The sequence below is a fragment of the Littorina saxatilis genome, linkage group LG1, assembly GCF_037325665.1.
Source record: "Littorina saxatilis isolate snail1 linkage group LG1, US_GU_Lsax_2.0, whole genome shotgun sequence".
Lineage (NCBI taxonomy): Eukaryota > Metazoa > Mollusca > Gastropoda > Littorinimorpha > Littorinidae > Littorina > Littorina saxatilis.
Window position 1 is genome coordinate 34,698,580 of NC_090245.1, and position 15,592 is coordinate 34,714,171.

Genomic DNA, 15,592 nt, shown 5'->3' on the forward strand with positions numbered 1-15,592 from the left:
CAAAGGGATTCAGACAGGCTGACAGGTGGAAAAAGAGAGATACGAAAAAACGATTGACTACGATTACAAAAGCAGATAATCAACACCTAAAATGGCACTTGCAAAAGGGTTCTTTTGATCTGTTGTAGTGTAGTGAATTGGCCTTATATGAGGGCCCCAAAGGGTTTAAAATCGTGATCGTGATTGGTGTTTTTTGACCTTTCTGTGACCGTGATTGCCGAAATTTCCATTTCTGTGATCGTGATGGGACTTTGCCTGTGATCCGTGATGACAAAAAAATCAAGTCTCGTGATTGTGATCGTCATTTGTTTTCGTGATCGTGATGGGCATTATTGCAAAGCATTTTATTTTCAACGTACATTTTTCACAGCTGTATCACTCTATGATCCTCTATTCGTCAAGGTGTTTGTGATCGTGAAAACAAAAATCAAGGTAACTGTGATCGTGAAAGCTAAAATTTCCCTTCCCGTGATCGTGATGATACCCCCCCTTTGGGGCCCTCTTATATTAAGTTTCTGGAATATGTACAGTATGTAACACACACCTTTTCTGGCTGAATAATCAAACAAAACCAGGTAAAGCATAAGTTTCATAACAGCAAACATAACAATTAAAGAAAACATTTACTGTTTATTTTGTAATATTTTTGAATTACATGTGCCTGTACAATAATGAATAATGTTTCTCAAGATGTCATCATCCTACATTACACATGAGTTGCAAGAGTTCGTGGAATTAATACAAATTGCTTTGAACAGTTTCTTAAGCGCAGTCTTTAGATCAGGAAAGACGGAAGGATCACATGAATCTTATGTCCCTAACACATTTTAGTCGAGGGATGCGGCACTTTATCGGAGAAAGGCACAATCCTCATCTGGTTACATTCAACATTTCCAATCGGGTCAGATTTAGCCATCGCACGTGTGGGAATCATGGCGGACTCCGGTGAAAGTTTCAGCAAGAAGTAAGTGAAACACCGGTTGTTGTGTGTGATCGTAAAGACTGGTAATGAAAATTACGTAAAAGAAATCTTAAGGAGTTTATGAAAAGATCGCACGGTTCTTTATTTTTGTTGTTGTCATGTTCTGGTGACTTCACCACCTTCATTTTGCATTGCGTCAGCTGCTTGTTGTCATTTGATTCATTGTCAAGTTGATTCACATGGCGGTTTCTTGAATACAATCTTTTGACAAGAATGGGAGTAACTTTGGCTGTTTGTGCAAAGCAACGTTTGTACTCAAACCCTAATGACGAATCAGTTTACTTTTCTATATTTTTGTTTTATACCAAAGATTGCCACCTCCAGCAGAGTAGACCCAGTCCCCTCTGGTTTCGTGCCATTGCCAGATAAGACACCCCCCCCCCCCCCCCTTCCTCTTTAGAAACAAATAAACAGGCATGTTCTGTGTAACAGCCATGACATGTCAAATTGTTGGCCCGCTAGCTATAATCAATTTAAATGTCTTTTACTTTACTCTTTAGTAAATTAGTTCTAGTACTTCTACACCTGCATAAGTTCCCTTACTCCTCTGGGAAGTAATTTAGATGGACACTAGAGTTTATCAGTAGATGACCCGTTGTAGTTTAACTGGTACAGTTCAACTTGAAGTTATGCCTTGGATTAAGGGTAAATAAGTTATACATGTATGTCAAAAGTAGTGTTGGACTTTATGTTTGTGTGAATAGCTTAAAGTTCTACTTCCAACTGCAGATGAAATAACTAAGACTGTAAGAGTAATAAGTCAGCTAGTCCACACTCAGCCATACTCATTATCCTTTTCTGTTGCTAAACTGGAGCTGTTTGTGTGTGTTGGTAGGTGGGAGGATCGATGACATCCCAGACTCCTTTGGCTTTTGGCAGCTTTACATCTAAATCCTAAGCCATGCTTTCCTCAAAGATCCCAGTCATTCTCCAGTCTTGCTGCAGAATGTTGTCAACTTCTGTTGTCACACGCCATGTGTACAGACATTCTCTGGCGGTAGTTTCTATCTCACCTAAATGTTGCTTTCATACAAGCAGAGAACTGTTTAAGACACGGTAATATTCTGACTTCTGAGTGAAAGTAAATTGCATCGTAAACCTGTGAAAACAAGTGTTGATGGTGGTTTGATCATGTTGTGGTGTTTTATGCTGACACTGACACTGCAGTTGAGCAGATCTGCCTTTCCAGCTGTTGGGAATATTGTCTTATTGTAGTCTAGTGGTACATGTACCTGACATGAGCCAGGACTAGCCAAGTATCCTTCTTATAACAAGTGTTCTAATGGCAGACGTGATTTGTTTTAACTTGGGAATAGATTGGCATGCAGCAGTGTATTCTTTATTGGAGATGTCATGTTGTCAGAGGAGCTTATCATTGCAATTTGCAGGTATCACTGCAATTATCAAATACTACAATGGTACCTGTGATAAAAGGACACCATTGTCAAAAGTGTCGCTTCATTGCAGATGTCCTGTAATGGCTGGAACAGTTAGGTCATGATAATAGACAAAGGGACAACAGAACTCAGAAGGTGTCCTCTCTGGGGAGTTGTCCTCTCATCAGAGGGGCCTCACATTGCAGTCACCACTGTACTTTCACTTACAAGTTGCAATGTAAATTGTAACTGTGATGTTTCAGTGAGCTGAAGCGGCGAATGAAGGCAGATAAGAAGGCCAAGGAGAAGGCGGAAAAACAGGCAACACAAGCACCGCAAGCTCCAGCGGCCGGGGAGAAGGAAAAGTCCAAGAAAGAGGAAGAGGAGGAAATTGATCCAAGTGTAAGTTTGTTTGTTTGTGTGTTTGTAAGTTCATCTGCCTGTCTCAATCACTTTATGTCTGTCTGTTTGTGCTCTTGTTCTTGACGATGAAAGTGTTTGTAAAAGTAAATTATTTAGATCATTGTAAACAAAAATGTTTCTAACTTCTGGGCCAAGAAAAATGTTTAAAGCTGATCCCGAAAAACAAGGTGGTCTGTGGCTTGGTAGTTGTTGCAGCATTCAGAGTAAGGATACCCTCAGACCTTGGAACCCACACCATTTTGCCGTATTTTGTACGCTTGATTGTTTAGAATACGATCAGTATGGTCAGTGGAAACAAAGAAACGGCGAGAACAATTCCCAGACTACTTTTCTTTACAAGCGCATCCGGAAGCCGATCCAGTATGTTGACACATGATTACAATTTTTGTCAATAAACATTAAAAGAAGCATTTGTTTTAAATGTATCACGGATGTTCAAATGCTGTGTGGAGTACGCTCATTTCTCTAAAAATGTAAATCTAAACAACGAAGTGACTGTGGTAAGATGAACAAAGTTAAAAAAACAAAGGATTACTGTACTCACCGATACAAAGACGACACAAGACGATAACGAATTTTCGCTTCTGGAAGCTTCATCAGGAAAAACAAGAACACAAAAGACAACAAAAAGCAGACGCAACATGGAACGAACAAGGTTTGAAAGAAAATGGAGGGGAAACACGCAAAAAGGGGAAGGAACCAATCAATCAATCAATCAATCAATGAGTCTTATATCGCGCATATTCCGTGGGTACAGTTCTAGGCGCTCTGCAGTGATGCCGTGTGAGATGAAATTTTATACGGCCAGTAGATTGCAGCCATTTCGGCGCATATTTACCTTTCACGGCCTATTATTCCAAGTCACACGGGTATAGGTAGACAATTATTAACTGTGCCTAAGCAATTTTGCCAGGAAAGACCCTTTTGTCAATCGTGGGATCTTTAACGTGCACACCCAATGTAGTGTACACGGGGGGAGGTTCGGACACCGAAGAGAGTCTGCACACAAAGTTGACTCTGTGAAATAAATTTCCGCCGAACCTGGGATCGAACTCACGCTGACAGCGGCCAACTGAATACAAATCCAGCGCGCTACCAACTGAGCTATATCCCCGCCCCAAATGAATGAAAGGGGAGAGAAGTGGTTGGATGATGTCAAGGGCACAAAATGCACCAAGTTTGTTTGAGAAAACTCCAAGTGCAAAACAGGGGTTCCCAGGTTTTTGATGTCAACATCACTCACACTACCACTACCAACCCTAAAGGATGGTTCTCAAAATTGCTTGTGAAGTAAAATAAAATCACATAATCATAAAATCCCCATCAAGAACAATGCAGATATTTGTGAGAGGTAGTAGCTTGATGTATAGATTTTGCAAGATTTTAATATGCTGTAAAAACCAGATCAAGACAGGTCCTGTTTTCTCTTTCAGGAATACCTGCGCTTGCGAACACGGGCTGTGACAAAGCTAAAGGAGGCAGGAGAAAATCCATACCCACACAAGTTCTTGGTTAAGATATCACTGGAGGAGTTCATCGAGCGCTACAACCACATAGAGGATGGAGACATCTTGGAAGAAGAGATCACTGTGGCAGGTACATTGCGAGTTATGGATGTGTCTCCTGAAAAATCTTTAGTATTAGGACTTCACTATTATTGTGTTAAAGTTCTGCAGTGTCAGCGCTACTGTAAATGATGTGTTCAATATTGCTGAAAATCGAATATTAAAAAAACAAGCATGTTGAGATAGGAGACTGGGACAAACAAAGCAGCAGTGCTATAGCATGGTTATGATCTGTGTTTCTTTTTCACAGGCCGAATACATGCCATGCGACCTTCGGGGGCCAAGCTGAACTTCTACGATCTTCGAGGGGAGGGTGTGAAGATTCAGGTCATGGCAAATGCCAAGTAAGTCTACTAGCCTTCTAGTTTGATTTTAATTTTTTTTTAATTTGGTCTAAACCTTGCAGGTCTGGTGTTTATGCATATTTCTTGTTGTTACAACACAAAACTGAAATGTCATTTCTTGTTAAAAAGAATCAGGAGAGAGAAATTGATGCTTTCGCCATTGACTGCAAAGTCTTTCTGGAATGACCCTTACTGTTTACTTGTCGTTATGCAAGCAATACGTAGATAGCCTCTTCAAATGCCACAGTTCTCATGAACAGACAGGCAGTTTTAAATTTGACTTGTGTGTTGTTCTTTTGTGAAAAGTTAATGAAGTGTGACCATGATGTTCTTTCTCACCAGGTATTACAAGTCAGAAGAAGAGTACAAGGAGATGGACGAGAGACTACGGAGGGGTGACATGGTTGGCGTAAAGGGCAGACCTGGTGAGAATAGTGCAGTAAAAACATTCTTCATGCTCCTTCGTACCCCAATATAAATCTTCTAAACATCGGGTCTTAAATGTACAGACATCATGTACGGGGACCCGGTAGCTCAGTTGGTAGAGCACTGGACTTGTGATCGAAAGGTCGCAGGTTCGAATTCGGGCCGGGACGGACACGGGTCAACTTTATGTGCAATCAATCAATCAATGACGCTTATATCGCGCATATTCCGTGGGTACAGTTCTAGGCGCTCTGCAGTGATGCCGTGTGAGATGAAATTTTATACGGCCAGTAGATTGCAGCCATTTCGGCGCATATTTACCTTTCACGGCCTATTATTCCAAGTCACACGGGTATAGGTAGACAATTATTAACTGTGCCTAAGCAATTTTGCCAGGAAAGACCCTTTTGTCAATCGTGGGATCTTTAACGTGCACACCCAATGTAGTGTACACGGGGGGAGGGTTCGGACACCGAAGAGAGTCTGCACACAAAGTTGACTCTGAAATAAATGTGCAGACCCAGAGACGGAAGCCATGTCCCACCCCCGTGTCATCACAATGGCACGTAAAAGACCTTGGTCATTCTGCCATAAGTGCAGGTGGCTGAATACACCTAAACACGCAGACACTTGGGTAGCGCGACTCCGTTGCTGCTAGCTTTCCACTGGGAGGAAGCGACCCGAATTTCCCAGCGATGGGACAATAAAGTAATGAAAATGAAAACTGAAATGAAAGTCTTAGAATGCAAGGTCATAAAAGAGTGTAAATGTTAATTCAGGGGGTAAGAGGGGGGTTCTACTGTTCATGGGACACCTTGATGTTAACAGCTACAGTTATTTTGAAGGAGCATTAGCTCAGCTTTTGTTGTTGTTGTCTTTGGAGTGTTTTGCTAAAATAAGAATAAGAAAAGTGGGAAAAGCATGAGTATGCTATGTGAAATGACTTGGTCAGTAGACAGAGTTTATGATGTCTACATTAAAGGTAACCTGTACATACGTTTGCAATGTGTATGTGTTTATTTTCTCTCCAGTCTAGTCAGTGATGGCGCAAGTATTTTTTCAATCCGGTATGCAAACTTTTATGATGTAAACAGTCCAGAAAAAAACTTATCCGAACGGTCTATGGGAAAGAACTGTGTTTAGAACCCCTACAAGTACTTGGACAGTGGTTACCTCCCATTTAGTTTTCAGAAATGTCCTGAAATGTTGGTGACACACATCCCACGTATGAGATACGGTTATGGGTGTACGACAAACCAAAAATGACCACGTATTACATACGGGGTGGGCAGTGAAGGGGTTAACGCCAATACTGCTAGTATACACTTGATTTTGATTTCACTGGCATTGTATGCAGAGGAAGATATATAGCATGTGCTGACTTTCAGGCAAGACAAAGAAAGGAGAACTGAGCATAGTACCGTCTGAAATCACCATCCTGTCACCATGTTTGCATCAACTGCCACACTTGTACTACGGCCTCAAAGACAAGGTTAGTTCATGTGTGTGAGCTTGTGTATGTTCACAAACCTGCATTTCAGGCTGCATTTAAAGTCGGGTTATTGACTATTCCTTGCACATTTTACAGCAGAGAATATTTGTGTTATCATTTTTTTGACAGCTGTATGAAACTGACAGATCTATTATGACAGTTGTTCCTGATTTGTTTTTTCCCCTTTTCAAACTTTCTATTCCCAGGTGAAAAATACAAAAGATATTTGTTCTTTGTCAAAATCTCAACTTACAAAGTAAAAGCTATCCTGTATTTTGTGATCCTGTGGTAAATCAGTACGAGAGACTCGGACAGTACATTTTGACATTTCAGGAAACTCGCTTCAGGCAGCGGTATCTTGACTTGATCATCAATGACAACGTTCGGCAAATCTTCATCACAAGGTCCAAGATCATCAACTACTTGCGACGATTCTTTGACCATCTAGGTTTTTTGGAGGTCAGTTCTCTGTCTAATTTTCTCTTGATATTTTTTTTTCTAACAGACTGATTACTGTTTGTTTGATGGTGGGTGTTTTTTTCATTTTTTTTCATGAGGTCACATTCTCATATTTGCGGTTATAATTTGCAATGTCGATTTAAGCATTTTGTGTCTTCTTCCAAAATGTAGTAGTTTCTTCAATTCAATTCAATACAACTTTATTTTCTGAATGTAACAAACAGAAATTTTTTCTTTCGGGTTTGCTTGTTTTCATTGCCCCTTAAAAAATACTTTTGTGTTTGCGTGCATGGGTGTGTGCACTTGCAGAACATTTTGCACATTCATATATTAAAATACTGCAAAACTGCAGGTGGAGACGCCAATGATGAACGTCATTGCTGGAGGGGCCACAGCCAAGCCTTTCATCACGCATCACAATGATCTCAACATGGACCTGTTCATGAGGGTGGCTCCTGAACTCTATCTCAAGGTAATGTGAACTGTCACAGATATAATCCAAAACAGATATAATTATTGCTAATGTTCCAAATCCAAAAATCAAGACAAGAAAGATTAGTTATTGGAACATTCATAGTTAAAACGAAATATTCACAGTAAACGTCACTGAAATGTTTATCCTTTCGCTTGATCATTGATAAGAAAGCTTTTTGAGTCTTCAGATTAGTTTACACATTTTTGAAAATGAGTTAGCATCTATACATATAATAAAAGAGAGTGTCTGTCTGTGTGTCTGTGGTCGGAATACCTCAGAGATGGCAAGAGGCAGGAACAAGATATTTTGCATGCACACTCCCTAGGTGCCGCAGATGTGCACCTGGGTTTTAGTTTCTCCAGACATTGTTTCCTTCCTCGGATAATGACCCTCCCCATCTATCAATACAGTCTACATAGTACAAGGGAGGTAAGTCATGCTTTGTCACCCACGGAAGGGAGGTAACTCTCATCAAACCAGTATACCGTGTAATTCTCAAGGGTTACCCCCCGCCCGCTATCATCCCGCCCCCACCCCCCCCACACACACACACACTAACCCTGCCCCCTGCTGTGCAAGGCCAGTTCAGTGCCTGGTGATCACATGTAGCAAGCACATAATGCCAGTGATATTACAGACTCTCTATCGCTCCTATGAGGAGAAGAAATGAAGAAGAAAAAGTTAACCGGACAGTTCAGGAAATTTCTAGAAGCAAAGGGAGGTAACTCTTACTTTGTATACATTGAAGGGAGGTATCTTCTCTTCTAATGCAGGCACGCCTGATCAGTCTTTACAGAATATATAGAGTCGATGTTAGACCTGGTTTTCAAGTATCTAGAATTTTCCTAAGAAAAGGAGATAACTCAAGTCAAAAAGTTATTTTTCAGCAAAAAGAGTGTGTTGATGGTGATGCTTTCACACTGTCAGTCCCAGCCTTTTAATCCAAATGTATGAGCTCACACTTTCATCTATCGCTTATTCTCATTGGAATAAGATTCTAGAAGTTTCTGAGAGAGAGGGAAGATCAGAAACACCCGGGCGAAGCCGGGCCTGACTGCTAGTATTGAAGAAAAAAGAAACCAGAGTCTCAAGTGATTATTACATGGAGCTAACTAGCCAATTGCTTAGTAAACTCAGTCTTCATCAGTTCATGTTTTTAGCCAAGCTCTATTGATCTTTACAGAGTGCCAGCACTAATTCAATTTGCGCACATGATGTGTGCACATTCCAGATCAAAACTTTTGTTGAAGCAGGCTGTTAGTGAAACACATTGTGTGTGAATTGCTTTCCATGTTCAGAGGAATGGACAAGAGAAGTTCTAAAAGAATTAAATTAAATCTTATTGTTCATATCCTTTCTGTGTACTTTTTATATTTAGTCAAGTTTTGACTAAATATTTTAACATCGAGGGGGAATCGAAACGAGGGTCGTGGTGTATGTGCGTGTGTCTGTCTGTCTGTCTGTCTGTCTGTCTGTGTGTGTGTGTGTGTGTAGAGCGATTCAGACTAAACTACTGGACCGATCTTTATGAAATTTGACATGAGAGTTCCTGGGTATGAAATCCCCGAACGTTTTTTTCATTTTTTTGATAAATGTCTTTGATGACGTCATATCCGGCTTTTCGTGAAAGTTGAGGCGGCACTGTCACGCCCTCATTTTTCAACCAAATTGGTTCAAATTTTGGTCAAGTAATCTTCGACGAAGCCCGGGGTTCGGTATTGCATTTCAGCTTGGTGGCTTAAAAATTAATTAATGACTTTGGTCATTAAAAATCTGAAAATTGTAAAAAAAAATAAAAATTTATAAAACGATCCAAATTTACGTTTAACTTATTCTCCATCATTTGCTGATTCCAAAAACATATAAATATGTTATATTCGGATTAAAAACAAGCTCTGAAAATTAAATATATAAAAATTATTATCAAAATTTTTTTTTCGAAATCAATTTAAAAACACTTTCATCTTATTCCTTGTCGGTTCCTGATTCCAAAAATATATAGATATGATATGTTTGGATTAAAAACACGCTCAGAAAGTTAAAACGAAGAGAGGTACAGAAAAGCGTGCTATCCTTCTCAGCGCAACGAATACCCCGCTCTTCTTGTCAATTCCACGTGCACTGCCTTTGCCACGGGCGGTGGAGTGACGATGCTACGAGTATACCATCTTGCTGCGTTCAGTTTCATTCTGTGAGTTCGACAGCTACTTGACTAAATATTGTATTTTCGCCTTACGCGACTTGTTTCTTCTCCAGATGCTGATTGTGGGTGGATATGACCGTGTGTACGAAATAGGAAAGCAGTTCCGTAACGAAGGCATCGACCTGACACACAACCCAGAGTTCACGACTTTAGAGTTTTACATGGCGTATGCTGACTACAATGACCTCATGCAGATCACAGAGGATCTACTCTCAGGTAAACTGCTTGTGTGAAATAGTGTGTGAAGAATCTGCTTTATGCTGATCTGGTTGGATTTTTTTCCTTCTTTTTATTTCTTTTTATAAAATGACTGGTTGGCGTGATCTTGGATGTTTAGGGGGCCCGGGTAGCACAGGTGGTAGAGCACTGGACTTGTGATCCTAGGGTCGCGGGTTCGAATCCGGGCCCGGATGGACACGGGTCAACTCTATTTGCAGACCCAGAGACTGTATTCATGTCCATCCCCCGTCTCACCACAGTGGCACGCATAAGACCTCGGTCATTCTGCCATAAGTGCAGATGGTTGATACCACCTAAATACGCATACGTGTATATCATCTAAAGTCGGGGTAAAACCTGGGAACATGCCCCTAATGCAGTGGGGGTGTAAAACTTTAAATTCTCTCATCTTGGATGTTCTGGTGTTGTTGCAGGCATGGTGAAGAGCTTGACGGGGGGATACAAAGTAAAGTATCACCCTGAGGGACCAGAAGGAGAGGAGCTAGAAATTGACTTCACTCCCCCGTTCAGGCGTCTCAGTCTCATCAAGGATCTGGAAAAGGTGCTGAAGGTCACGTTCCCTGCCGCTACGACTTTTGGCACTGAAGGTGAGAATGCTAGGAGGACTTTGCCGCAGAGGTACATGGATAGAACTGGCTGTCTTAGTAGTTATGCTGTTTAAAATAAATATGATCCTAATACCTATTAGTTGTTTGGGAGCAAGATGCTTGAGCTCTCGGTTTCTCTATGAGCTGACTCCTATCTTCTGTCTCTCTTTCTCTCATTGTAGGCAGTGATGGAGATATGCTGTATTATTGTATGAGTGTATCACGAATTCCATTCTAACCCCAACAACCCCTCACCCAGCTATACATTAGTATTTCTTGTATGGAGGAGGGGCAAGAAGTCTTCTTCTTTTCGATCGACGATCACACTTGGAGTCCAGATCTTGAGAGGCAAGAAGTAGGAACCCTAAAACTAAAAGTGCTTTAAACTGCAAAAAATGACATTCTCTTTGAACTAGAAACGCAGCTGCTATGATTCTGTGCTTAGGAAAAAGAACAACAGTCGTCCTCTGGTAAAGGCAAAGATATTACTGTGTTATCAAGAAACTTTTTATTTCAGAAACACGCAAGTACTTTGACAGCCTGTGTATAAAGAACAACGTAGACTGTCCAGCTCCTCGCACTGTGGCCCGACTATTGGACAAGGTAACACTGATTAGAGCAAACCTTTTTTGAGTCACTTGAGAAAAAGTGACTCTATGTAATCGGTCAGTGTTAGTCTGTCCGGCCGGCCGGCCGGCCGGCCGTCCGTAGACACCACCTTAACGTTGGACTTTTCTCGGAAACTATCAAAGCGATCGGGCTCATATTTTGTTTAGTCGTGACCTCCAATGACCTCTACACTTTAACGATGGTTTCGTTGACCTTTGACCTTTTTCAAGGTCACAGGTCAGCGTCAAAGGAAAAATTAGACATTTTATATCTTTGACAAAGTTCATCGGATGTGATTGAAACTTTGTAGGATTATTCTTTACATCAAAGTATTTACATCTGTAGCCTTTTACGAACGTTATCAGAAAAACAAGGGAGATAACTAGCCTTTTCTGTTCGGCAACACACAACTTAAGTGACCGGGCTCAAATTTTATGTGAACGTGACTCATTGTGTTGTGAATAGCAATTTCTTCCTGTCCATCTGATGCCTCATATAATATTCAGAACTGCGAAAGTGACTCGATCGAGCGTTTGCTCTTCTTGTTTTGTTTAGTGTGTGTCACTGATTTAGGGCCAATTTTTTCGGTCCAATCATTTGCGTCTTCATGACTTTGTCACCTCAGAGTTCAGTAACCAGCTCTAGGATATTAAGTTACCAAATAAGTAATTAAGTTACCAAAAACAAAAAAAAGTTACCAAATAAGGAGGAAATGTAAATGAAACTACTCACGATAGCGCAACGTCCATTATGAACAATTCATTCATAATCATCTGGTCCTCTTTCAGTTGGTGGGAGAGTTTCTGGAGGAGCAGTGCATCAACCCCACCTTCATCATTGACCACCCGCAGATCATGAGTCCACTGGCTAAGTGGTAAGTGTCAGTCTGTGTCACTGGGCTGAGGTGCAAGAAGTAAAATTAGGTCCCACCCAACTGAGTGGGACACAGTGGCAGATTGATTGAAATAGAGATTTGTTGTGATTTGAACCAATCAACCCTGTGAATGGTTCCCACTGTGGTGATTTGAACCAATCAACCCTGTGAATGGTTCCCACTGTGGTGATTTGAACCAATCAACCCTGTGAATGGTTCCCACTGTTGTGATTTGAACCAATCAACCCTGTGAATGGTTCCCACTGTGGTGATTTGAACCAATCAACCCTGTGAGATTTGTTGTGATTTGAACCAATCAACCCTGTGAATGGTTCCCACTGTGGTGATTTGAACCAATCAACCCTGTGAATGGTTCCCACTGTTGTGATTTGAACCAATCAACCCTGTGAATGGTTCCCACTGTGGTGATTTGAACCAATCAACCCTGTGAATGGTTCCCACTGTTGTGATTTGAACCAATCAACCTGGTTCCCACTGTTGTGATTTGAACCAATCAACCCTGTGAATGGTTCCCACCCAGTCTCTCTGGTCACGATTTGCTCAAATCTGTGCTGCTGTGCATTTAATGTGTTGGGTCATCGATATTAATACACTGAAACATGTCTTTTTGTCATCTCAGGGCATAGTAAAAGAAATAGAGCTGATTGGAATTAGCATAGCAAATATGGGCCCTTTAGCTGTTTCATGAACTATTGCTACAGCATCTTTGTCGTCAAGTGTTAGGGGTTAGGGTCACTTTCACAGATGTATTTCAGCGTGTCTCATGACAGCTTGATGTGCGCGATACTAGGCTAGTTGCCTGAACTATTTTTATGTGAGAAATATTGAAACTTTAATGTCATTGTTGTTAACTGTTTTGTGAGATTTAAGACTGCTACTTGGTGATAAATAGCGCAATATAAGAACTTGTTATTATTACTTACTCATCATCTTTTGTTTGTGCGCAGGCACCGGACTATACCCGGGTTGACGGAGAGGTTTGAGTGTTTTGTGATGAAGAAGGAGATCTGCAATGCGTACACAGAGCTGAACGACCCCATTGTGCAGAGAGAGCGCTTCACACAGCAGGCCAAGGTCAGTCAAGGGCATACACACATAGTGAGAACAAAAAGTCTTGTACAATTGTAACCACCTTTTGAGACCTCCAAAAATCTGAGATAATCAGGTTTTATAAAGGTGGGAGTCTTAATATGTACCGTACTTTCCGGGTGACAAGGCGCTTCGTTATACAAGACGCACCCCCTTCTTTTTAAAAAAAAATTGTAATCCAGTCACCCATTGGACGCAGGGGGCCGATAGGGCGCACCAAAATGACCCAGTTTTTGCCATGAGAGGTGGTTCCCCTGTCATATCTGAGAGAGGAAACACTTCCTGCACCGGGGTCAGTGACCCACTTTAACTGAGTGAAAATATGTGTGCTCTGTGTGTGCGGCCAGATCAAAGGCATTGTGATAGCTGGGTGGCCTTGTTTATAGACACGACCTTCTTCCCAGGGGTCAATGACCCAGTTTTTGCCATGAGAGGTGGTTCCCCTGTCATATCTGAGAAAGGAAACACTTCCTGCACCGGGGTCAGTGACCGAGTTTAACAGAGTGGAAATCTGTGTGTGCGGCCAGATCAAAGGCAGGGCAGTACCTAGTAGCTGAAACATGCATTATCACAAGTTGTTTGACTGGTACTCAAGCGGTCTCTTTGATTATTTTCGTATTTCATACACGGATTAGGCGCTTATACAAGACGCAGGGGTCGAACTCGAGGAAAAAAGTCGCGCCTTATGACCCGGAAAGTACGGTAGGTAAATTTAGAGGTTATGAGCAGACAGTTTAAGAGAGTTAAAGTCTTAATTAGGGGGGGGGGGGGGGGGGGGGGGGGGGTTATGCAATCTTTAAAGTGGATTCCACTGTATTCAGAGCTGTACATGATTTACATGTGCTATATACAGTAATTCAGGTTTACATCACACTCTTCTTGCTGTGTGCAATGCAGTTGATTTTCAGTAAAGAAAAAAAAAAGTCCTTAACTTCATCTCCTTTTCCTTCGGATGTTAGTCTTGATGATTTTTATGAGTCATATCAGTCAATATCTTCCGTGGATGAATGAAGCATGATCACTTTTTGTGTTGTTTTCAGGACAAGGCAGCAGGCGATGACGAAGCCATGTATGTAGATGAGAACTTCTGCACAGCCCTAGAGTATGGTCTTCCTCCAACCGGTGGCTTTGGTCTGGGGATTGATCGTCTCACCATGTTCCTCACCGACAACAACAACATCAAGGTAAACTCAACTTCTGTGTTACTGACAAAATGAGTAGTTACGATAATTTGTCATACATTTTTCATCTAGTGTACTGTGCTTACAGTTACTACGCAAAGGGGACGGACGGACGCAAGGTGGATTCAGACATTTTAAGTGTGAGGGAAAAGGAGGATGAATAGGAGTTTTGGGGGTAGTGGCTTGATCAGCATCTTGCTGTTCATTCTCAGAGGTGATGACTAAAATTCCTCATTGGCACTCCTCATGCTTCTCACATTACTGGAGATGTTTAATACAATGATCAGGTTTAATACCTCTTGACCTTTCATGCCGAGGCAAAGACCATGTCCCTGAGAATTCACAACTGTTATGTTCACTTCAACAGGAGGTGCTGCTATTCCCAGCCATGAAGCCAGACGAGCAGAAAGCGGCCGACAAGAAGGACACCACCACACAATGAGGCACCACAGCTACCCCCTTAGTGCTCAGCTAGACTCAACACGACACCATTAGCTGTCCAATGTCAACCGTTTGTCTTCTATTTATCAACCCACAGTTCATGTCCACAACAGACTTTCTGAGTGTTCTATTGAAAGATGCTACAGTATCTGCAGCATTTTTCTTTTTTGTTTCAGTGTGACTGAATGAGTTGGTGAGATTTAATGGGTATGATGTGATTTGCTGACAGTTTTCTCGTTATTCCTGTTTGTAGATTCAAAGCTTGCAACAAGATAGGACTCGCTTGATACAGTACAGTAGATAAGTTATAAGTTATTGTTAGTGCTTGGTATGTATTTCTAAATTTTGTTCTTCCATTTCGGAAAATGAAGATAGGTTTTGTGGCCTGTGACAACACAGCAGATTTGCAGTTTGCAGGTTGTCCAAGAACCCAGTGTTTTTGTGTAGAGGGAGAAGGGTTGGGTTATGAGGTGTGCATGTGAAGTGATTTCAACATGAATGTTTGTAGTTTGTTGCTTCCTTTTCCCCCCTCACTTTTTCATTTCGTTTTAGGAGAAAGTTCCTATTCTTTCCCCTTGTTTGTTTGCGTATTTTGGCAGGGATAATCCACAAATCTACTTCAGTCCCTGAACTGTAATGTAAGGAACTAACTACCACTATCGTGACATGTAATAGTGAGAAAGTGATGTGTTTGAGACAGGGTGACATAAAAAATAAAAATAAATGAACCATAAAAGTTGACTTTTCTCTTTTATTTCTCTCTAACTCACCAACATACTTATTGCACACACATACAGAAACGACA

At 41.3% G+C, this 15,592-nt stretch overlaps 1 protein-coding gene across 2 annotated transcripts; it reads left to right on the forward strand.

The window, feature by feature from the left end:
- Positions 1–782: 782 nt before the first annotated feature.
- Positions 783–15,523, forward strand: LOC138968113 (lysine--tRNA ligase-like). Of its 2 annotated transcripts, XM_070340680.1 has the most exons (16): positions 783–964; positions 1,818–2,038; positions 2,622–2,760; positions 4,215–4,377; positions 4,597–4,690; positions 5,033–5,115; positions 6,505–6,608; positions 6,942–7,067; positions 7,420–7,539; positions 9,799–9,961; positions 10,399–10,572; positions 11,090–11,175; positions 11,970–12,055; positions 13,024–13,150; positions 14,206–14,349; positions 14,714–15,523. In XM_070340680.1, the coding sequence occupies exons 2-16, from the start codon at positions 1,884–1,886 to the stop codon at positions 14,786–14,788; spliced, it is 1,839 nt and encodes a 612-aa protein (XP_070196781.1). In that variant the 5' UTR covers positions 783–964; positions 1,818–1,883; the 3' UTR covers positions 14,789–15,523. The 2 variants fall into 2 exon arrangements, with proteins under 2 accessions (XP_070196781.1, XP_070196788.1); XM_070340687.1 differs by lacking the exon at positions 1,818–2,038.
- The last annotated feature ends 69 nt before the right edge of the window (positions 15,524–15,592 follow it).

Bases quoted from the DNA above. Each gene is read 5' to 3' on its own strand.
- LOC138968113 (XM_070340680.1), top strand. From the start codon at position 1,884: ATGCTTTCCTCAAAGATCCCAGTCATTCTCCAGTCTTGCTGCAGAATG. The intron at 9,962-10,398 runs GTAAACTGCTTG...GTGTTGTTGCAG, and splicing joins CACAGAGGATCTACTCTCAG to GCATGGTGAAGAGCTTGACG. The intron at 12,056-13,023 runs GTAAGTGTCAGT...GTTTGTGCGCAG, and splicing joins ATGAGTCCACTGGCTAAGTG to GCACCGGACTATACCCGGGT.